At 44.3% G+C, this 22,803-nt stretch overlaps 1 protein-coding gene across 1 annotated transcript in view; it reads right to left on the reverse strand.

Annotated features, from left to right (window-relative positions):
- The window catches only part of SMARCC1 (SWI/SNF related, matrix associated, actin dependent regulator of chromatin subfamily c member 1), a 167,296-nt gene that overhangs the window by 8,295 nt on the left and 136,198 nt on the right, over positions 1–22,803 (reverse strand). The window contains exon 26 of the mRNA XM_029917869.1: positions 12,702–12,963. Within this exon, the coding sequence (XP_029773729.1) occupies positions 12,702–12,963 (262 nt within the window). The remainder of the gene's footprint in view (positions 1–12,701; positions 12,964–22,803) is intronic.

A 22,803-nucleotide genomic window follows, 5' to 3' on the forward strand; every position in this document is an offset into this window, starting at 1 on the left:
CGGAGTGGGGTGAGTCGGGGTGCAGGGAAGGTACCGAACTCTTGAAGGCTCCCAGGGGCAGTGCCACACGGGGCCCCAGACCTCTGAGTCAGGGCCAGTCCTCTGCTGTTCTTCAAGAGGCTGTGACTTGTAGGAGATGTTCTTCTGGCACTCTTTCCGCCAAGCACCCCCATGAGGCCACTACTAAAAGTCACCATCTTGGGGCGCCTGGGTGGCTCAGTCAGTTAAGCGTCCGACTTCGGCTCAGGTCATAAGCTCACGGCTCGTGGGTTCGAGCCCCACACTGGGCTCTGTGCTGACAACTCAGAGCCTGGAGCCTGCTTCAGATTCTCTCCTTCGCTCTCTCCCCTTCCCCTGCTTACTCTCTGTCTCTCAAAAATAAATATACATTAGGGGGAAAAAAAAGGAATTGCAAAAAAATTTTATTTGAGAGACAGAGAGAGAGAATGAATGGGGACTAGGGAAATGGGAGGAGAGAGAGAGGGAGAGAGAATTATCTCAAGCAGGTTCCATGTGCAATGGAGAGTTCCATGTGGGGCTCGATCCCACGACCCTGGGATCATGACTTGAGTTAAAATCAAGAATCAGACATTCAACCAACTGAGCTACCCAGGTTCCCCTCTGACCTGTCAATTCTAACCTGGAGATGAAAGAACATTTTTCATGGACTTGTGGTCAATGGAAGCCATGTGCTAGACCAGCCAAAACAGCTCATGTCTATACAGCCCATGTGGGTACAAGCTGCTTTCGCCTCCAAATTCAACCTAAACAAGAGCCCTCAAGCAAGCGGAAAGAACATTTTGCCTACCCTTCTCAGATCTCTCTCTAGGAAACTGAAGACAGTAGTGAAACATGCCTTTTCAAATAAAAGGCCAGAACAAGTGCTGGTGAGGGAGGAAGAAGACTGAGCAAGCAGGTAGGTGCTCCCAGAAGTGACAGGGTACCCAGCCATGCAGTCCCAACTCCTCGACGTGAAGGGCAAGGCTGCCCCACCTCCTGGATCCCCGTGGGCATCCCTGTCCAGAGCCACCCAGTACCATCCTCAACAGGGAAAGTACAGATGGAACTAACCAGACGGGAAAATAAAGTGTGATCTCACTTCCACGTCACCCCAGCCAAGATGAATGTTCTTGGGCAAGTCACTGAGGATGCCCAGCACTTCGGACTGAGATCACACAGAGTGAAGGAGGTATCTGCCTCCTCTCACCGCATGGCTTTCTGTGTCATCAGGGAAAGGGCTTGTCACAGTGACTTATGTAACTGGCTCTTCCAACATGCTATGAGAGCAAATATTTCCACTTTATGGAGAGAGAACAGAATTTGTAAGAGGTATCAGAGTCAAGTCTTCTGACTCTAACTCCAATTCTCTTTCTACTACACTATTCTGTGCACAAATGAAACAATTCATGTGAAAGGATGTAACAGAACAGCCAGCATTAAAAAATAAAAATCAGGTATGCCTGGGTGGCTCAGTTGGTTGAGTGTCTGATTCTTGATCTCAGCTCAGGTCTTGATCTTAGAGTCGTTGAGTTCAAGCCCAGTGTTCGGCTCTGTGCTGAGCATGAAGCCTACTTAAAAGAACAAAAATAAAAACACACAAAAGACCTAAGGTGTATACTTTATTCCAGCCACCATGTTTTCTTCTTTACTATATCAGTGATAAGACTGCTGTGCTTCCTACAGTAAGTTTTTAATTCAACAAACACATTATGGCCCCTTCAGTGTGGGCTGGCTGGTGACTCCCAAACAGATATGGACATGTTCCAATATCTGGAACCTGTAAATACAGCCATCTTTGCAGAAGTAAGTTAAGGGTCCTGAGATGAGAAGATCATCCTGGATTATCTTGGTGGGTCCTAAATCCAATGACAGGTGTCCTTATAAGAGACACAGGGCCACAAGCCAGGGAATGCCAACAGCCACCAGAAGCTGGAGGAGGCAAAGAACAAACTATTCCTTAAAACCCCCGAAGAGAGCAGGCCTTCCTAAATGATGAACTTCTAGCTCCCAGAATGGAGGCAACAGGTGTGTGTTGTTTTAAGTCACCAAGATTGTGAAAGGGGAAGACATAAAGACTGAGTAACTTGCCAGTGTCGTAAAGTGTGTAAACAGGAGCGCCTAGGTCTGATTTGGGTACTGTGGCTCCAGAGACGGTGCTCGGAACTATAGTGCACCCTGTGGACAAGGGTCTGGAGGAGGGGGGTCCATCCTTCGTCCAGTAGACTATGTGACGCAATCCTTGCTGCCACTAAACTGATGGGTCAGTTCTCTGACCCACACGCAGCCCCAAAGAGAAACAAGTCACCAACCAGTGGCTCAGCTTGGGAGTTCCAGCAGGGAGCAAGCCATTCAGGAAACAATCGAGCAAAGAAGAGACTCGGCTGCAGATTGACACAGACCTGTGAGGTGATGCCTACCCAACATGCAATGGGCTCTGGCCGCAGGCCACTGCAGTCAGGGTCCAGTGGTGGCATTTCCGAAGCTACCTACTCAGTGGCAGTGGCAGTGGCCTGTTTACCTATTTCCCTATTTCGTTATAGCAACAAGCTGGGACAGGGCAGCTTTAGGGTTGTCCCAGGCCATTAGCCCAATGGCTGCAGAAAAACTTCTTTTCCTTGATCTAAATCCCGAAGCCTTCTGAAAACCAGTTTTCCTACCTTCCTGTCATATCAGGGCAAGAAAGCCACTGAGACACAGACGTACAGGGTACAAGAGAACAATGGCTCCTTGGGAGAGGTGACAGCAAACAGGAAGAATCAGAGGAAAAATAGTTGACTTCTACTTAGGCAGACCAATACTTCTCAGGAAAAGAAGGGGCATGAAGAGTGGTGAGCGTCCATCCAGAGGTTGCTGCTGTCATGCTCTACAACTCACCGTGTGGGTGTATCTAGGGCAGTGGATTTAGGGAACAGACAGTGTGAGACAAGGATGTCATTCTGAGTCACAGTTTACCATTTGCCAGGCAATGACAGTTATCTCACTGAATCCTGTGGGCTGTCAGGCAGACTGGAAGACAGAAAGAACCCAGTTTCAAGATAAGGAAATGAAGTCTCAGACAGACTATGTAATTTGGCCCCAAATCCCAAAAACAGAGACAGAGAAGATTCAAACCCAGGTCTGTCTACCCCCAAGGCTCACTCTCTTTTCCTTAAGAGCAACACCACCTTACCTTGATGGAGTAGCTCTCTCCTTGGAAAAGCTGATTTCTAAGATCAAATTTGAAGTGGGGCAGAATTTAAGAGGACCGGTAAGAGGAAAGAATCAATTTCTCATAATACAAACTCTGTCTTTCTGAAATCTAAACATTCCTGTGTTCTTTCTGGAGTCTGACAAAGGTCTCATCACTTTTACAAGGATGACAGTGTCTGAAAAGACTTCCATGAGCTCTTACTAAACATGAAGAGATATGGCCCATATGAACATGAAATGCACAGAAGCAGAACGCAGGAAACAAAATAAAGGGTGTGCTTGTATGTATTTTCCAGTTAAAAAAAAATCAGAGATCTCCTTCCCTGGTAGAGAGGAAGTGGGAGAGAGAGATGAGATGAGGCTTCAAGACAGCAGCTTCAAAGCAAAAACTGGTGGGAGTTTAACCTACATACAAGCTTTAAACACACACACACACACACACACACACACACACACACACACACACAACAAAACAGCAGGCATCCGAAGCCTGAAAAATGGAAAGGTTTGCTAAAATTAGGTTTAGCCTAGTGGAAAAATCCGTCACACTTTCTCAGGTTCATTAGCTCTTTTACTAAAGCATGATACCCATCATGCCTGGTGGAATATTTAAGGATTTTTATTTTTTGGGGTGAGAGAGGCAGGTGGGAGAAGAATATGAAACTAGGAAAGGAAACTCGTGAATTTCCAATTGTGAACACATCTAATCACTCCGTTTCTAACCGTCCACAGCACATCCTCTGGCTGAGTGCCCTGGAGAACGGAAATAACACAACTGGGGCCAAGTGAGGGGAAGCCCAGGCTCCTCGGGGACTCCTCCTCCTGCAGAGCTTCCGGGGGGCGCCCGCAACAGACGCTCTTTGTTGAAGACTGGGCCCTCACTGTTCTCTTTGTAAGGGGAACCTGCTACTCCGGAAAGTGGCTCAGCAGCCTTGTTATCACGTGACGCAAGCAAGGGCCGAGGCCCTGCAGATACTAAAAAGTTGGCCGCTGTGATGAGCCGTTACTCTTCCCTTTTCGGTAGGGCGCTGGGAGGCCAGGGGGTGGGCTGGGAAGGGATGACTGGCTGGAATCCTTTCCTAAGCACAGTTTCCCACAGTACGGTTGAGTAAGTGGGCCTAACTTGGGGGCTTAAAAGTCAAATGACTGGGGCGCCTGGGTGGCTCAGTTGCTTACGCGTCCAACTTCAGCTCAGGTCATGATCTCATGGTTCATGGGTTCGAGGCCCACGTCAGGCTCTGTGCTGACAGCTCAGAGCCTGGAGCCTGCTTCTGATTCTGCATCTCCCTCTATCTCTAACCATCCCACACTCACGCTCTGTATCTCTCTCCCTCAAAAATAAAGAAATGTTTAAAAAATAAAAAAGTCAAATGACGAATGCCTTGGTTGAAATTTCCTTAAACAACCAACATTTTACTAATTCTAGTTGGGGCATGTGAGTGGCTCAGTTGGTTAGGTCTCCAACTTCGGCTCAGGTCATGATCTCACGTTCGTGGGTTCGAGCCCTGAGTTGGGCTCTGTGCTGATAAGTTCGGAGCCTGGAGCCTGCTTCCAATTTTGTGTCTCCCCTCTGCCCTTCCCCATCTCATGCTCTGTCTCTCTCTGTATCAAAAATAAATAAAACATTAAAAAAATTTTTTTTTAATCATCCAGGGGCGCCTGGGTGGCTCAGTCGGTTGAGCATCTGGCTTCAGCTCAGGTCATGATCTCACGGTTGTGGGTTTGAGCCCCGTGTCAGGCTCTGGGCTGATATCTAGCTCAGAGCCTGGAGCCTGCTTCAGATTCTGTGTCTCTCTCCCTCTCTGACCCTCCCCTGCTCATGCTGCTCACGCCATCTCTCTCTCTCAAAAACAAATAAAACTAAAAAACACCCAAAAAAACCCATCATCTATACCATGTCTGAGTTCTCATCAATTCAGACCAATTCCTATTCTGTTTTTTTTTTTTTTTTAGGCACTTCTAAAAATCCCTCTCCTGTTAATCCTGAGGAAACCATAGAGGTACTTAAGCCAGAGTGTCCTTTTCCTTCTGCTTTTCTCACACAGAGGCTTCCTCAATGCAGGCAGCTCATTCCAGATCCGGGGAAACTCCAGAGTGCTTCATTTACTATAAATGCCCAGGGGAAAGGAGGGCAGAGCTTGCACTACACTTACATACTAGATTTTTGTCCTCTTCTGTCGACTCAGCTCACAGACAGGTCATGCTCCTTTACGAATGGGCCAGAGCCCTTGGGAGTACTGACTGCGTGCCAGGAAAGAAGACCGCCACAGGAATACGACAGGGCAGTCCACTCTCACTGGTACTGGAAGTCCTAGCTTCACAGTCAGACAACAAAAAGTAATAGAAGCCATACAAATTGGCAAGGAAAAGTGGAACTTTCACTCTTCAGATGACATGATACTCTATTTGGAAAACCCAAAAACCTCCACCAAAAAACTGCTAGAACTGATACATGAATTGAGCAAAATCTCAGGATATAAAATCAACATACAGAAATCAGTGGCATTCTATACACCAATAATGAAGCAGCAGCAGGAGAAATCAAGAAATCGATCCCATTTATAATTGCACCAAAAACTATAAGATACCTAGGAATAAACCTTACCAAAGAGATAAAAGATCTATTTGCTGAAAACTATAGAATGAAACTGAAAAATTGAAAGAAACTGAAGAAGGGACCCCTGGATGGCTCAGTCAGTTGAGAGTGCAACTCTTGATTTCAGCTCAGGTCATGATCTTATAGTTCATGGGTCTGATCTGTGCTATCAGCACAGAGCCTGCTTGGGATTTTCTCTCTCCTCTTCCCTTTATTCCTCCTCTGCTCGTGCTCGCTCTCTCTCTCAAAATAAATATATAAATTTTTTAAAAAAAATTGAAGTCATAAGGCATGCCTGGGTGGCTCAGTCGGTTGAGAGTCCGACTTCAGCTCAGGTCAAGATCTCATGGTTCGTGGGTTCGAGCCCCGTGTCAGGCTCTGTGCTGACAGCTCAGAGCCTGGAGCCTGCTTCGGATTCTGTTTCCCTCTTTATGCACCACTCATGCTCTGTTTCTCTCTGTCTTAATAATAAATACAAATTTAAAAAAATTGAAGACACAAAGAAATAGACATTTCATGTTCATGGATCGGGAGAACACATATTGTTAAAATGCACCTACTACCCAAAGCAATCTATACATTCAGTACAATCCCTGTCAAAGTAACACCAGCATTCTTCACAGAGCTAGAACAAACAATTCTAAAATTTGTATGGACCCAGAAAAGACCCTGAATAACTAAAGTAATGTTGATAAAGAAAACCAAAGCTGGAGGCATCATAATTCCAGACTTCAAGCTGTATTACAAAGCCGTAATCATCACAAAGACAGTATGGTACTGGCACACAGATAAATGGAAAAAAGTGTAGAGAACCCAGAAATGAAGCCACAACTATAAGCCCAACTAATCTTTGAAAGGCAGGAAAGAGAATCCAATGGAAAAAAGATGGTCTCTTTAGCAAACGGTGCTGGGAAAAGTGGATAGCAACAGAAGAATGAAACTCGTCCACTCTCTTACACCATACAAAAACAAAAACAAACAAACAAACAAACAAACAAACAGAATAACCCCAAAAGGATGAAAGGCCTAAATGTAAGACAGGAAACCATCAAAATCCTACAGGAGAAAACAGGCAGCAGTCTCTTTGACCATAACCACAGCAATTTCTTACTAGACAGGTAGACATGTCTGTGGAGGCAAGGGAAACAAAAGCCAAAAATGAACCACTGGGACTTCCTCAAGATAAAAATCTTCTGCACAGTGAAGGAAATAATCAAGAAAACTAAAAGGCAACCAATGCAATGGGAGAAGGTATTTGCATATGACATAGCTGTAAAGTGTTACTATCCAAAATCTATAATGAATTTATCAAACCCAATACCCAAAAGACAAATAATCCAGCAAAGAAATGGGCAGAAGACATGAACAGACACTTTTCCAAAGAAGACATCCAGATGGAAAACAGACACATGAAAAGATGCTAATCATCACTCACCAGCAGGGAAATATAAATCAAAACCACAAAGAGATAGTACCACACATTTGTCACAATAGCTAAAAGTAACTCAAGAAACAACAGATGTTGGTGAGGATGAGGAGAGACGGGAACCTTCTTGCACTGTTTCCCATGCAATCTCGAAAACAGTATGGAGGTTCCTCAAAAAATTAAAAACAGAATTACCTTACTGCCCAGAAATTGCTCTACTAGGTATTTATCCAAAGGATACAAAAATGCTGATTCAAAGGGGTACATGCATTCCAATGTTTATAGCAGCACTATCAACAACAGCCAAGTCATAGAGAGAGCCCAAATGTTCGACTGATGAATGGACGGACACACACACACACACACACACAGAATATTACTAGGTGATCAAAAGAATGAAATCTTGCCATTGGCAACAATGTGGATGGAACTAGAGTGCATTATGCTAAGCGAAAGAGGTCAGAGAAAGACAAATAGCATATGACTTCACTCGTATGTGGAATTTAAGAAACAAAACAGATGAACACAGGGGTAGGGAAGGAAAAATAAGATAAAAATGGAGAGGGAGGCAAACCTTAAGAGACTCTTAAATACAGAGGAGACACTGAGGGTTGCTGGGGGAGGGGGGGAAGGGCTAGACAGGGGACGGGCATCAGGGAGGGCACCTGTTGGAACGAGCGCTGGGTGTTATACTAAGTGATGAATCACTGGGTTAGACTCCCGAAACGAGTATGACACTGTATGTTAACTGACTTGAATTTAAATAAATTAGTTAAAAAATTTTTTTAAATCTATTTTTGATACAGAGAGAGACAGAGCATGAGAGGCGGAGGGACAGAGAGAGAAGGAGACACAGAGCCAGAAGCAGGCTCTAGGCTCTGAGCTAGCTGTCAGCACAGAGCCTGACGCGGGGCTCGAACCCACGAACCGTGAGATCATGACCTGAGTCGAAGCCAGACACTTAACCGACTGAGCCACCCAGGCGCCCCTAAATAAATTAATTTAAAAAATAATAAAGGAGACCCACACAGTCTCTAGGCTCAGGTAAGCGGCACAATCAGTAACAGCTCAGGAAGCAGCAGCCACTACCTAGGCCACTCTCCTGGCTCCCAATGTGCTCTCACGATACCACAGGCCAGCGCGTGGTCAAGGATACTACGTAGGTCTTCGAGAACTGGCTGCGATCATGACTGTTCACCTTGTACCATCTGGAATGGCAGTTTTACAGGGAGTACTACTAAGGCTTTAATTTAGAAATCACAGTTTTCCAATTTAAATGAAAAGATGAAATGCAATGGTGTGTATTTTATCAGGTTAGCAAAACCCAAGGGATGTACAAAGACAGTGGGGCCACCTCCAGCTGCCATGTGCCCACTGTGGCCCACCCAAAACACACGACGACAGAGACCGCCTTTGCCTTTTTGTTTGGTCATGAACAAAGCAACTTGGGACACTTTGTCAAAGACAAGAACAAAACTCACACACAGCTGGAGCTCTCAGGTTATTTCCAAATAAGATCCGAGAAAGAGCAAGGACAACATGAAGACAGCACTTTCTACACAATATTCTAAGGATCTGAATGAATTAAGGGGTGGTAGAAGAGGAAGACTGCAGAGGTTCAAACTAAACAGAACACACGCAGGTGTGGGTTTATACCAGCCACTCCGGGGACCAGGCCCATACACACGACAGCCTGGAAGATTCATGAGACTGAGCAACTATTTTTATGGGCTCGATCACTGACGGACAGTTTTGTGGAGAAAAGATAATGTGGGATTTATCTCCATAATTATACCAACTCTAACTCAGAAGGCTGGACAAATTAACCACCCAATGACAAGTCTGTCTTGACCTTTTCACCACTTCTCCAACCTTGCTGGTTTCTCAGAGGCTTTTTTCCTGTTTCTTCACAGACCATAAATTCTGACCAAATACTAAAAGCTAGCCAACTGATCTGGATAATTATCCTCAGATCCTAATATAAATGCTGTGGCCTTTTGTAGAACTTCAGAAACAATAGTTGGAAGGACCAAGCTCAAGAGTTCTTAACTGACACCTGTCTCAAATCAGACACTGAAGTTGAACTTCACCTAAAACACTACTGACTTCCTTACCTGCCCTGCTTTGAAAAGGCCCCTTTAGCTGACTGCCAGAGTACGGTGCACCAGACTCACCTGTTACAACCAGCTTTTTCTCAAGTGGTAATATGAAGGCAGCTTTTAACTAGTGTATTCAATTTATTGTGCTTATTTTACTCTTGAACACACTTGATTTAATTTTACATTTGAATGCCAGAACACCCCACAACACAATTACACTGAGCCGTTACAACTCTCTCACACACTGCTAGCATGTAAACTGGCAGAACCATTTTTGGAACAGTACTGGCAGCATCTACTAAGGCGAACACGTGTACCTATGACCCATTCAAGGTACTGTGGGGAGCACACACGAGAAACGTATACCGATGTCTAGCATGTCCAGAGCAGCACTTACCATCTGTAAGAACTAACACCTGGAAACTAATCAAATGTCCATCAACAGGAGAACAGACTAATAAATTGGGGTAGAGCCCCACAACTTACCAGGTACAGCAAACAGGAGGGACAACAGTGTGGATGCATCTTACACACCTCATGCTGAGTGAAAGAAACCAGTCAGAAGCAAAACTCACTGTGTGATTTCCTCTAGATAATATCACAACGAGCCCAACTAGACTCTGCTGGTAGGAATCAGGACAACTGTTTGCCCTGGAGGAAAGGAGCTTGAGAGGAGTATCACGGGGGCATCTGGGTATTGGTAACACAGGGATATTCTCTTTGTTAAAACTCACGAAGTACTCATGATTTATGTCTTTTTTCATAGGTACATTCTATTTCAATAAAAAATTGTTAAGAAAAAAGATGACCTCACCACAGATGTAAAAAAACCAATCTCCTCATACATGCAACGATCCTTGTCTTTAAAATTCGCTGAAGAAAAGCTTTATTTTTGTGAGAGAGTAAAAAAGAGAAAAACACCCTATTTCTATTCTAAAGGATATTTTTATGAACTTGAGTTCCTTTCGCCTGCTTTCCCTACAAGAAGAGCTGCATGTGAGTCTGCTGTAAGCCCCCTCTCAGCACACCGTCACGGGGCAGCGTCGTGGGGTCGCTCTGCAATCAGGCAGAGCCCAGGACAAAGCCCAGCTCCACCATGCAGCAAGGCCACGTGGTCCGCACCAGTCCTTGAACTGTGAAGTGAGGGCAGTGAGAAGGGAGAAAAACAACATGGGAGATGGGCCTCGCATGCAAACTGCTCGCACCAGGCGAAGTAATTTAGGGAAGAAGGCAGAAGGATCTCTCTTCCAATCTTTCACGAGCGAAATGCAGGTGTTAGAGCTCCTCAGCAGTCCTCTGTGAGCGGTCACTACGGATGATGACACGTGACACCAGCCGAGCCAGGACCAAGGAGCCACAGTGAACTTTCCCTTAAACATTTATCCCAGTAGCTTTAGGAACAAAATTTTTAAAATAACTATTGTTTCTGAAAAATCACTTTGTAGTCTTCATTCTGTTAAGCATTTGTATCTTCTGAAAGCTTAGTTTTGAAGAAAATTAGATCTCATACAGAGAATTTAAGATCTGCTCAAGCAGAAAGGAAGACTGAGGGAGAAGGATACTTCGTCGTGAGCAGGGCAGACCCCGAAGATTACATCCACAAACATCACGTAGATCAAGTGTCAAGTCTGATGGCAGTTGTAAATTCTGCAGCTGGAATTCAAGAGTCGTGTATGTGAAATGAAGGTTTCCCAACTGAAGTCAACCTAGTCCCAGTTTGGAGTAAAGGCAATAAAAACTAATACCTAAAACATGTTTTGGGTTGTGAGTTAAAAGATCCATGTTGAGGGACACCTGGGTGGCTCAGTTGGTTAAGTGGTCGACTTCGGCTCAGGTCATGATCTCACAGTTCGTGGGTTCGAGCCCCACATCAGACTCTGTGCTGACCGATCAGAGCCTGGAGTCTGCCTCTGAGTCTGTGTCTCCCCCTCTCTCTGCCCCTCCCCCACTCATGCTCTATTTCTCTTAATAATAAACATAAAAAAAACCCCAAACAAAAATAATGTCCATAACAGATTAAAACATAAAATACACAAAAATATATAAATTCACAATACTAAAACCATATACACACAAGAGGGGGGAAAAATCCCTTCACCTGTGGTGAAGGTGGCAGTGGGTAGTAACTCATTATCCATGTAACCCATAAAAAGAAAGGATGAAGCACTTTCTTTCCTGTAAGGACTCATTTTCAAGATAACTAAATGATGAATTTTTTTAAAAATAAAAGAATCACTGCTAATAAATGAAAAAAAATAGAAATAAATGCAGAAGAAATAATCAATTTAGACATCTCACCATTTCGCAACACCTGATGGTTTAAATTTAGCTGATCTATGAAGCAATTCTCAAAGGCCGGTAAAATCTTGGTGAGGTCTGATGGGGAACTCTGTAATGCATGGACCAGCCTAACAACACCAGAACTACTGACCAACCCTACTGTCACCAAGACAGACAACGGAAATTACAGTAAAAATGCCAGCTCCCCAAAAGTGAACCTGAATCTGGTAAAACATTCAGAGCAAGCCTCTGGTTTACAGAAGAGGTGGGAGAGAGGTGAAGTGGGGAGAACGTGCAAAATGGCACCATGCACCTTAAAGGCACACGCAGGCATGGTGAAAGGTGGAAAACCCTAGTTTCATTCAACTTGAATGGCAGTTTAAAAAAAAGGAGGGGAGGTGAACTGTTAACACATTAAAACAGATTTAAGAGAACAAATACAATGTGTGGACCTTATCTGAACACAATTCCAACAAATGAAGCATCCAAAGACATTTAACTAATGGTTCAAAGAATTATGGTTCCTTTCACTGGCGTGATGATAGTAGTTATGTTAAAGAGTAAGATATCCATTGGTCAGAGATACACTTTGAAGTCTCTTTCTTGCCCCAAAGTGAGGAGAAACAGATAAAATATTGATAATTCTGAGGTTGCACAACATATAGGGAGGATTACTATGCTAGTCATTCTACTTTTGTCTATGATAGAAGATTATATAACAAAAAAGTTTAAAATGGCAGAAAGGTGATGGGTGTTGAAGCTGGATCATAAGAGTTCACAGCACTATTCTTTTTGGGTATGTCTATCTTTAGTTAACCTATAAATTCAACCTGGAAGTTAAAAAAAATGTAGACAATCCAAGTATGAATTTTCAAGGAACTGTGAGATCTGTTAGCCACTCAGACACTGACCAAAGAAAAGCATCACATCAGGCAGGCATTATGTGGTGATGGATATAAAACCAGATCTCACTTGCCTACCATCTCGTGGATGACAATGAACACACCAGTCACAGTTCTAGTCACAAATTACCACTGGCGTGATTAGCTCCTTTCATGCTGTGCCACAGGGATGACCCCAGTCTTGTCTGGGAGCAGAGCGGGCCTCTCACCTGGCTGTGGTGGATGAGGTGGTGGCATCTGGTGGTGCATGAGAGGGTAGGGAGGGGGCTGCTGATGAGGCATCATGCCAGGGTGCCCCGCTGCTCCAAGCGGTGCCAGGCCAGGTCCGCCCGAGTGCTGGTGTGTCTGCTGAGGGTTCTGCCCGTGCTGCTGCTGTTCCATTTGCTGTCGGGCTCGCAATTCAGCATATTTCAGCTGTTCCATGTGGAAGTTCTGGCGTTCAGTAAGCAACTGCTGCCTCTGTTGTTCTAACTGTTAAGAAAAGGAAAGGAAAGGGAAATGACACAAGAGGTTCTCAGGAATGGATGACACATAAGACATCTACCTGATGCCCAAATTCCCTATACTGTGTCACATATACTGAGTTACATAGCCACCTCGCCTCCTGCAACATCTACAGTAAGGAAAGGCATGGTTTCTTTTTTTTCTTTTTTTTAATTTATAGTTTATTGTCAAGTTGGTTTCCATGTAACACTCAGTGATCTTCCCCACAAGTGCCCTCCTCCATTACCATCACCCCCATTTCCCTTCCCCCGCCTTCAGCCCTCAGTTTGTTTTCAGTATTCAAGAGTCTCTCATGATTTGCCTCCCTCGCCCTCTATTTCCCCCCTCACCCTCCCCATGGTTCTCTGTTAAGTTTCTCCTGTTAGACCTATGAGTGCAAACATATGGTATCTGTCCTTCTCTGCCTGACTTATTTCGGTTAGCATAACACCCTCGAGGTCCACCCACTTTGCTACAAATGGCCATATTTCATTCTTTCTCGTTGCTAGATAGTACTCCATTGTATAGATAAACCACATCTTCTTGATCCATTCATCAGTTGATGGACACTTAGGCTCTTTCCATGATTTGGCTATTGTTGACAGTGCTGCTATGAACATTGGGGTACATGTGCTCCTATGCATCAGCACTCCTGTATCCCTTGGGTAAATCCCCAGCAGTGCTATTGCTGGGTCATAGGGGAGTTCTACTGATAGTTTTTTGAGGAACCTCTAAACTGTTTTCCAGAGCTGCTGTACCAGTTTACATTCCCATCAACAGTGCAGGAGGGTTTCTCCACATCCTCGCCAGCATCTATAGTCTCTTGATTTTGAAGTTCATTTTAGGAAAAGGCATTATTTCTTGAGTAGCAGATTTCCACTTGGACACCTGTTACCAAGGTCAAGATCTTTGTGTTACGTACATGTCTGCCTTTCCTTATAACCTTTACCCAGTGGGGTTACCGTTCTCTGGCCCCACCTAGTACACATGTAATCCTGTTTGGCAGGCCTTCAGATACGTAAAAATAGTTTCCACGACTGCTTTAATATTCCCCAAGTGAAATGAGCCTCTCCTATCCTTTCAATAGTGCCCTCAACTGCTAAAATTTCAAGTCCACACAACCTTCCTAGGGGCTCTTTTCTGGACATGGTATTTCAGTTACTATTTTATTGTTTTTAATGTTTTATTTATTTTTGAGGAAGAGAGAGACTGAGCATGAGCAGGAGAGGGGGCAGAGAGCAGGAGACACAGAATCCAAAGCAGGCTCTAGGCTCTGAGCTAGCTGTCAGCACAGAGCCTGGCTTGGGGCTTGAATTCACTAGCCGTGAGATCATGACCCGAGCCAAAGTCAAATGCTCAACTGCCTGGGCAGCCCAGGTGGCCCTGGTTACTATTTTAGAACATAACATAGAGTTAAATCTCTGGAGAGTGGATATGGCCTTAGCTGCAAATATACACATTTTTCTGTGTGGAGCTTTGGCAGTGCCGCTGCAAATCTTAGCTTCCAAGTACCCAAAATTATACTGGGTGACACATTCACAGAATATCTCAGATATCTAAATAAAGATGTGCATGAATCTTGCTTTAAAGAATATAAGTATTTCAATATTCAAAATAATCTTTCTGGAACCCGTTAAAATAAAGAGAAATAAGCTATTATATGTGCCAGGAAATCCAGAAACTATGTCTAACAGTAGTTCAGAGGATGAAGCCCACCTTAAATGCTATCAAAATTAATTTGATTCAGGCCTGAAAAAGAAAATCAATGTGAACATGAAAGAAAATAAAAAGCCAGATTTCTCAAAGAAGTGTAAAGATTTGAAGGAGGGTTAACAAATCTATTTATTTTAAATAATGTTAGATCCCACCATTTTCAATGGCAAGATGTGAGTCACTGGGGACATTTTTAGAGGCTTTTCTGTCCAATACAACAGCCAGAGGCCACAAATGGCTCCTGAGCCCCTGAAATGTGGCTAATCTGAAGCAGAATGTGTTGTAAATATCTAACACACTGAATTTCAAGGTCTTAGTATGGAAGGCAATTAATTTTTCATATTGATTATATGTTCAAATAATATTTTGTATGTACTAGATGAAATAAGCAGAATTTCACCCTTTATTAATGTGGCTACTAGAAAAATTTTAATGACATATATGGCTCACACTGTATTTCTGTTGGATAGCACTATTCCAAGGCATTTAATAGATGAAAAATATGTAACATTTTAGCTTTCAGTTCTACAAATAAATACTGTGTACTGTCATTAGTAAAAATGGGTTGGAATATGCATGAGAATTAGCTGAAGAATATGGGCTCTCAGCAGAGAGCTGCCTGAGGAGAAGACCCTTGGACCCAAGTGAGAAGCATTGCTGGTTATCAGAAGTAGTAACTAGGTAATGTCCACAGAGAGATGGGGCGCAGAAGGACAGGCCACAGGCACAGGGTGAAAAGAACAGGCCTGACCAGATGAGGGGGAAGGAAAATGGAGAGAACAGATGCTAAAGCCTATGCCCCACTGGTTAGCTGGCTTGCAGAGAGATCCCCTAGGGAGAAAAATAAAATAATCTTGTGAGTGGTTGAGGATTATCAGGACAAAGTGTGGCAGGGAGCTACCGCGCTAGCCTCATGTTCTAGGAAGGGTGACCTAAAGAGGCTAAAGCCTGGTCCAGTCTCCCTCCTCCCTGTTTGCATAATAAGCAGGGAATTCCAAGCTGTAAAAAGCAAGAGTCCTCTGGAAGTCCAGCTCTGCAAGAAGAAAACATGTAGTCAGGGAGTAAGAGGCAGTCTGATAAAAATGATATCTAGAAATTCCAGCTATAGGCCCTATGATTTCCTTTCTTCTAACCATTCTTTCTAGGAAATTTAGGACTTTGCTGAGGTTAGACATCAGAGGTTGCCAGAAAAGGACCTCTATCTATGTTCTTGTCAAGCCACTACTGGTCTGGATGGCTTGGCTGAAGTCCTACAGTTATGTAAGAACTATGGAATTTAGGTCAAGATCTGCTTTATAAAGAAGCTAAACTGTTACTAGAAGAGATTTTGTCTCTCTGAAGGGAAATTTTAGTCTCTGCGTTGCCTATCTTGGTGGTTTTGTTTTCTTTTTAAACCAAGCCAGTCCTTCTTGGAGAGCTGACCTTCGTCTCAAAGTATTAACCTCAAAGAAAAATGTGCCCCATTTTCCGTATCTACAACTGTTATTAACCTTAATTATACTATTTTTTTCCAGAACTGCACTTGTCATTACAAAACATGGAAGGTAATTAAAAGAAAGTAATTAGAAGAATTAAAATAGATTAAGTGATTAAACACACACTCTCACGCGCGCGCGCACACACACACACACACACACACACCCCTGAAAGAGAATCCAGCTTAAACTAAAGCTCCAGTGTGGGCTGAACAGGTCCTCTGTGGGGATAGCAGCGCCGGATAGCGGGCTACGACTCAGCTCCCAGAGGGCCGTCTCTGCTCGGCCCACGGAGCAGAGCTCAAGGGCACATCATGGCTTCGTCATGCAGAAGAAAGAAGTACCTCCTTGTTGTGGGTACCGTATTGTTACTCAACTGGACTAAAGACTGAATCCACTTTCTGGCAATCTGAAACAATGTAAACTGGGAGGTTTTGAGGAGAGTTCAATGGTATGGAGCAAATTTTAAATGCATGTAGCCAGTGATTCTACATCTGGGAATCTACCCTAGAAAACTATGTATGTGTGCCTACTAAGGAAGTCATTAAAGGGCTGGTTTTGTTTGTTTGTCTGCCTGAAAGTTTATTTATTTATTGTGAGAGAGAGAGTGTACAGGCAGAGAGAATCCCAAGCAGGTTCTGTGGGGTTTGAACCCACAAACGATGAGAGCATGACCAGGGCTGAAATCAAGAGTTGGACGTTTAACGGACTGAGCCACTCAGGTGCCCCATAAAGTGCTGCTTTTTGATATACGGTTGTCTGAGATACATGGAGCTTTAAAAAAAAAAAAAAAAAAAGCTGCAACAATATTTATTACACAATCCCAATTATATTTAAAAAAAAAAAAGGCTTTGTGTTCATGTGCACACACTTTATATACACACTGAAAATATTCTAGAGAACACCAAACTCAAGTGATTATTCCTAGAAATGAAATTGAGGGTTAGAGACACTTTTAATTCATTTCTTTCTTTACTGAAAGTTTTTCATCACACATATTGTCAAAAACCAAACCACTAAAATAAAAAAATAAAAAATAAAAAATAAAGCCAGGAGTGCCTCAGTGGCTCAGTCAGTTAAGTGTCCGACTTCGGCTCAGGTCATGATCTCACGGGTCATTGGTTCGAGCCTCAAGTCAGGCTCTGTGCTGACAGCTCAGAGCCTGGTGCCTGTTTCGGATTCAGTCTCTCCCTCTCTCTCTGGCCCTTCCCCTACTTGTACTTGTTTCTCTCTCTCAGAAATGAATAACATTTAAAAAAAAAATAAAAATAAATAAAAATTTTAAAAAGCTAAAACAGTAAAAGCAGCCAGGTTACATGTTACAGATAGCTTAATTTTCTCCTCTTTTCCATTTCCAAGGACTATGGATAAAGTCCCAACAGCTTGTAAACAGAATGTTAATGAATCTGTCCATTTTCTTGTGTGGCTCCAATCCGGCTCTAGGGACCCCGACACAGGAGCCCTGCTCTGAGGACACATGCCCTCCACATTCAAACTCTGCCTTCCTCTCCCCCTTCACTCCTACACTGCGTATGCGGAAAACAGCCAAATCCAAGCGGAACCTGAACACAACAGAACACTCTCCTGCACCCAGACACCCAAGGCAGACACAGCTGCAAAGTGCAGCCAAAGCTCACACAAAGCTCTTCTCCCAACTTCACATGCGCACAGCGGGGAGGAGGGGAGAAAGCATAAAGTCTGTCTACACTGCCAGGAATGGCAGTACCAGCTGAGACCTGAAGCCTTCACTTGGCCTCAGAAAAAGTAAACAATCATGCCTTCCTCTGAAACGTCTGGGGCCAGTAACCAGACCTCCACTAATGAAAAGTCAAGTCTAAGACATACTCATCCCTTCTCACACCACTGCGTCCTGCTGCCTCCATGTGCGCCTCTGAAGGCGGGATGCGAAGGGGCAGCCGGCACTTCGTTATGACAGGTCTTGGATCCTGCTGCCCTGCACCAGTCTCCTGTTTTCTGATTCAGAACAAAACCCACACAACTGAGTACAGTTTTCGTCATCCCAAATAAAACTACCCATAACATAATGGTGTGTGTCTAACAATAGATTCAATTACATGCAGGCTGTGTAGAGATGCATTACTCCAAATATGCAGAAAAGAAAGTTAAATACACTTCTCCTGGGGTAGGATAAAATTCACTTTCTGGCTTTTTGTTCTTTCTTCTTTAATTTGTCATCAAGTACAACAAACCTTCCTAAACCTAGATCCTATGTGTGATGACATCCTATTAGCAATACCTTTAACACTTATCCAGAACTTGACCATTCCTCTTCCACTTTCATGGCCACTGCCCTGGTCAAAGCCATCATCATCTCCTGTGGATTTTTTTTAACAGCCTCTTCACCAGTCTCCCCCTTTTAAACCTTCCCACTTCGTAATTTACTCTCTACAATAGAGCAGGTACGCTGATCCCTGCTAAACTGTGAGGAGGTCCACAGCGGCTCGCTGCACTTACTCCGTACTTTTGTGGAATGCATAAAATAGGCTCTGTGGTGATTCCACACTTTAATCAGAGTAAAACGAAAGGCCTCTGGATGGCTTACAGGGACTTCCGTCATTAGGTCACAAGATCCCTGACTTTATCCTGTCACCTCCTCATTTATGCTCTAGCCACACATTTACTCCTTAGTTCCCAAAGACGCTCTTGCCCCAGACTGGGCAGTCTGTAGGCTTTAGAAGCACATGCCTGTCAGTTTTGGAATAAGGCCTACTCAGATGACACCATTTAGAAGTGAAATCTCTCCTCTTTCCCTGCCTCTTCCCTGCTCACTTTCTGTCAAAAATAAACAAACTTGAATTAAAAAAAAAAAAAAGTGAAATGTGTCCTCTGGCCCTCCTCTGTCTCCCCCATCCAGCGTGTAACATACAGCTAGCGAGCTCTATGTATGTATATACACACACAGCACAGAACATCTTCTAACAGCCTTCATTAATTATTTCCAACTCTACCAAAGCAGAGAGTTTTGGTTGGGTTTTGTTCACCACTGCATCCCTAGTACCACACACATGTTTAGAACAAAGTAAGTGCTCAATCAATACCTACTGAATGAACAAATGACCTTAATCCAACACCTATAAAGCAAAAGCCATCAACTCTGGGCAGGATGACTCTTCAGTCTCCTCTGTAATCATGCCCTTCTCTTCACATTCTGGATTTCACTGTATTTTATAGCTAAGTCTCTCCTCCACTAGGAAGGTTTCCTTGATAATCTCAGCCAACCATGGCCTCCTCTTCTCTGGATTTCCATAACCCGTCCTTGCAATAGGTGGTGTCTCTGTGTTTAGCAAGACACTTTCTAACTTCCTTGAGGACTAGGTCTGAGAGTCCCACAAAGTACCTGTTTTCTGAAGGTATTCAATATTTTTATCTAGCCAAACGACTTGCAGAAACTCAGAGAGCATTTAGTCCACTAGATCAGCTCACAGATCCATTCTCATTGCCCTCGAATTCTTATTTTTTTAATCCTAATGGGAACCATGCTTTAGACAGGGCCCACGCCCCCCACGTTCTCTCCAGGTGGCTCCAGTCCCCAACAGAGCCCTTGTGTGAAACCTGGTCTCTTGACTCACGTGTGCTGTCTTCCTGTTACGAAGGCTCCCGAGGTGGCAGGCCCTCTGAGTTACAAACCCAGCACCAGCTCAGCCTCCTCACCTGAACTAGAGTCAACATTTGTTATCACGTCATTTCCTTGATGGACTCCGCACATTTCGTAACTGCCTTCCTCTAATATTAGCATTCATGAGAGAGCTGTAACAATATCTACTGAGCTCTAATTATAGCTGTATGCATAGTTTCTATAAAAGATGTACAGTTTTTATATCCTTGTCTTTAATTACTAAATACTTAAAGACTCAAGAGCACTGATTTTAAGTCATTAGAGGAAAAAGTTCATATCTGATTCTTAAAGTCTAAGAACGGATTTTTGAAATCCATTGCTATATATATAAACCACATGTTCAATTAAAACAAAGTACGTCTTAGGACTACTGCTTGTAGAGAAAGAGGCGCAGAAATGCCCCGTAGAGTGACCTCGTGCTACGTGGTAAGCTGAGGAGCCCCAGCGGGGAGCTCAAGGCTCTGCACCTAGCTGACCTGGACCTTCCAGTGTCAACTTTCTTGAGTCACAAGAGAGGGATGATAAAACCTTGCATATCTCAGTCTCTCGGTTCAAATGAGATAGGAATGGCTCATTTTATTTACAGATACAAAGTGCTCGATAAAAACACAGAGCTGAACAAACACAGGCTTGACGCTTGGCTCTGTCGCTTATGAACTGTTTTTGGAGAGATATAATGTCCCCTAAGCCCCAGACTCTTCGTCTATAAGAGTTAACAAAGATTGGCCTTACGTTCCCTTCCAGCATCACTGTTAGATTCTTGTCCAGGGAGACTCAAATCAATCAGTATTTTCTTGCTGATGGCGTCCTCATACAGTTTTTGAAAGATTAAGTGAGAAAATCTGTATAAAGTGGTTTAGACCAATGACTCGTCCAATAAATGTTTAGCAACCCAACAAGGCTTACACATATTCAGAATCTAATATATATTAATTGGTTACTGGTGTACCTAAAGAAAAGGACTGAACACCTACTGTGTGCTCAGACACTGAGCCAGACACAGGCCACATTCCTCTCATTTGACTCTCGCAACAGTCCTGTGCAAAAATCACAGGTGGAAAAGTAGCCATGACTTTGCTTGCCCACAGGAAGGACACGGGATAGCAGTGCCTGATGGAGAAGAGGCTGTCTTCACTGTGCCCGACATGAATGGGAGACATTTTGAATTTTGTGGACTCCCTGGTTCTGAGAGTGAGCCTCCAAGCTGGCCTCAACATTCCTACTTTAGTGATTACACCTCCCCCTGTCCTGCCAAACCCTGTCTACCCCCCAACCAGAGTTGGTGTGTGTAACAGAAAGAACACAGCAGAAGCAAAGGGATGGGACTTCCACATATAGGTTACAAAAGACAGTGTGGCTTCCATCCTGGATATGCTTTCATGTTCTCACTCTTTGTAGTCACTCACTCTGGGGGAGCCCCTCATGACCAGCACCACAGAAAGGCGCATGTGGCGGGAGCTGAAGTCCCTGCCAACAACTACCGGAGTCAGTTGGGAGGTGTGGGATCTGGCCTTGTGGAAACTTAGGACGCTCACAACCTCATGAGGTCCCAGCCTGAGCTACCTCGCCCAGCTACCTGCCTCCCAACTCTCAGAAACCACGTTAAGATCTGGTTTTCTGTTTTCAGTCACTAAGCTTTGGGGTCATTTTCCACAAAGCAATAAATAACACAGCTGTGTTCCTGACACTGAGTGGCAAGGACTAGGAACTGTCCCACACAAAGAATTTTGCTGCTCCAAATGCTGACTGAGAGAAGGCAGGCCAACCACAAAGATTTTGAGCACAACCCCGTGTGGTGGAGAGTCAGCAGAAATGCATTCCCAACATTTTCAGCTGTGCTGTTTTATTCAAAGACTAGCTTAAAATGTTTATGTGCTCTGATTAGAATTTAGTAGCAAAAATAAGACTCAAGTAAGAGAAATACAGTGCAGTTATATAATTTGAGGTAATATTACAAATCCACAACACAAGGGAAATTCTGAAAGGCCAAGAGAAGTGCTCCCATTATAGTGTGCCCTGTGGGGGGGGGGGCAGAGGGCGGTGCTAATCTGGGTAACAATTTCACTGAGGGCTTAAAAGGGTGGGGGATCCCCAGGTTCAACCTCTGAAGGAAAGTGACTCAGAGCAGAGAAAAGACCACCTTGACAATCTGGACATTGTTCTGTAAGTGCCCAGAGTCATGCTAATCTTCCAGGCTGTTCCGCTTTATGAAGAATAGAAAGGTATCTGGTTGCCAGTGGGAATGACCCAAACATCATGTGAATCCTGCATGTGCCAATAATCCACTATATTATAACCTGTTACCCTAAGGCCACTTCAAAGATCCATAAATGACAAAAAGACAGCTTATGAGGGCAAGATAAACACAAAGAGTCATTCCTCACAGCTCCAGCTCACCTCAGAGAAGTTAAGAATTCTCTGCCACCCTCCACTCTCCCCATGTTCCAGGTCTGCCTCCTCTCTGCCCCACTGGGGCACTGAGCACATCATGTCTTCATCTGTTTTCTTGGTGTGCCTTCCCCATTAAACTAAAGGGAGGACTTTCCACTTCTCTAGCTTCCGACACTGATGCTGGTGTCCGTTCATTCAATATTCACTGAAACCGGTGCCCCTGACGTGCCAGCTCTGTTTACAAAGACACGTGATCAATTCTCTCAAAGGGCATGCACTCTGGAATGGGAAACGGCCACCCGAATCAGCGACTCCACGCGGTGTAAGTGCTCCGTCAGGCTGCTACAACAGCACACGGGGCACGCACATCACCCAGAGGGGCAGGGCCGAGGGACGCGGAAGTGGGGAACAGGGTCTTGCTAGCGGAGGAGCACAATGCACATGGGAGCACAGAGAACACGGCCAGGAGGGCAGCCTGCATATGGTGTGGTGTGGCTAGTACACAGAGGGTGACAGAGAGGAGGCCGGGGTGGCCAGCAGCTCCTAGGGAAGGAGAGGGCCGATGATGTGGAGATACTTACAGGTCAGGAAACTGGGGATGGGGTGGGAGGG

Source organism: Suricata suricatta, chromosome 12 (genome assembly GCF_006229205.1).
Source record: "Suricata suricatta isolate VVHF042 chromosome 12, meerkat_22Aug2017_6uvM2_HiC, whole genome shotgun sequence".
In the NCBI taxonomy this organism is placed as follows: Eukaryota; Metazoa; Chordata; class Mammalia; order Carnivora; family Herpestidae; genus Suricata; species Suricata suricatta.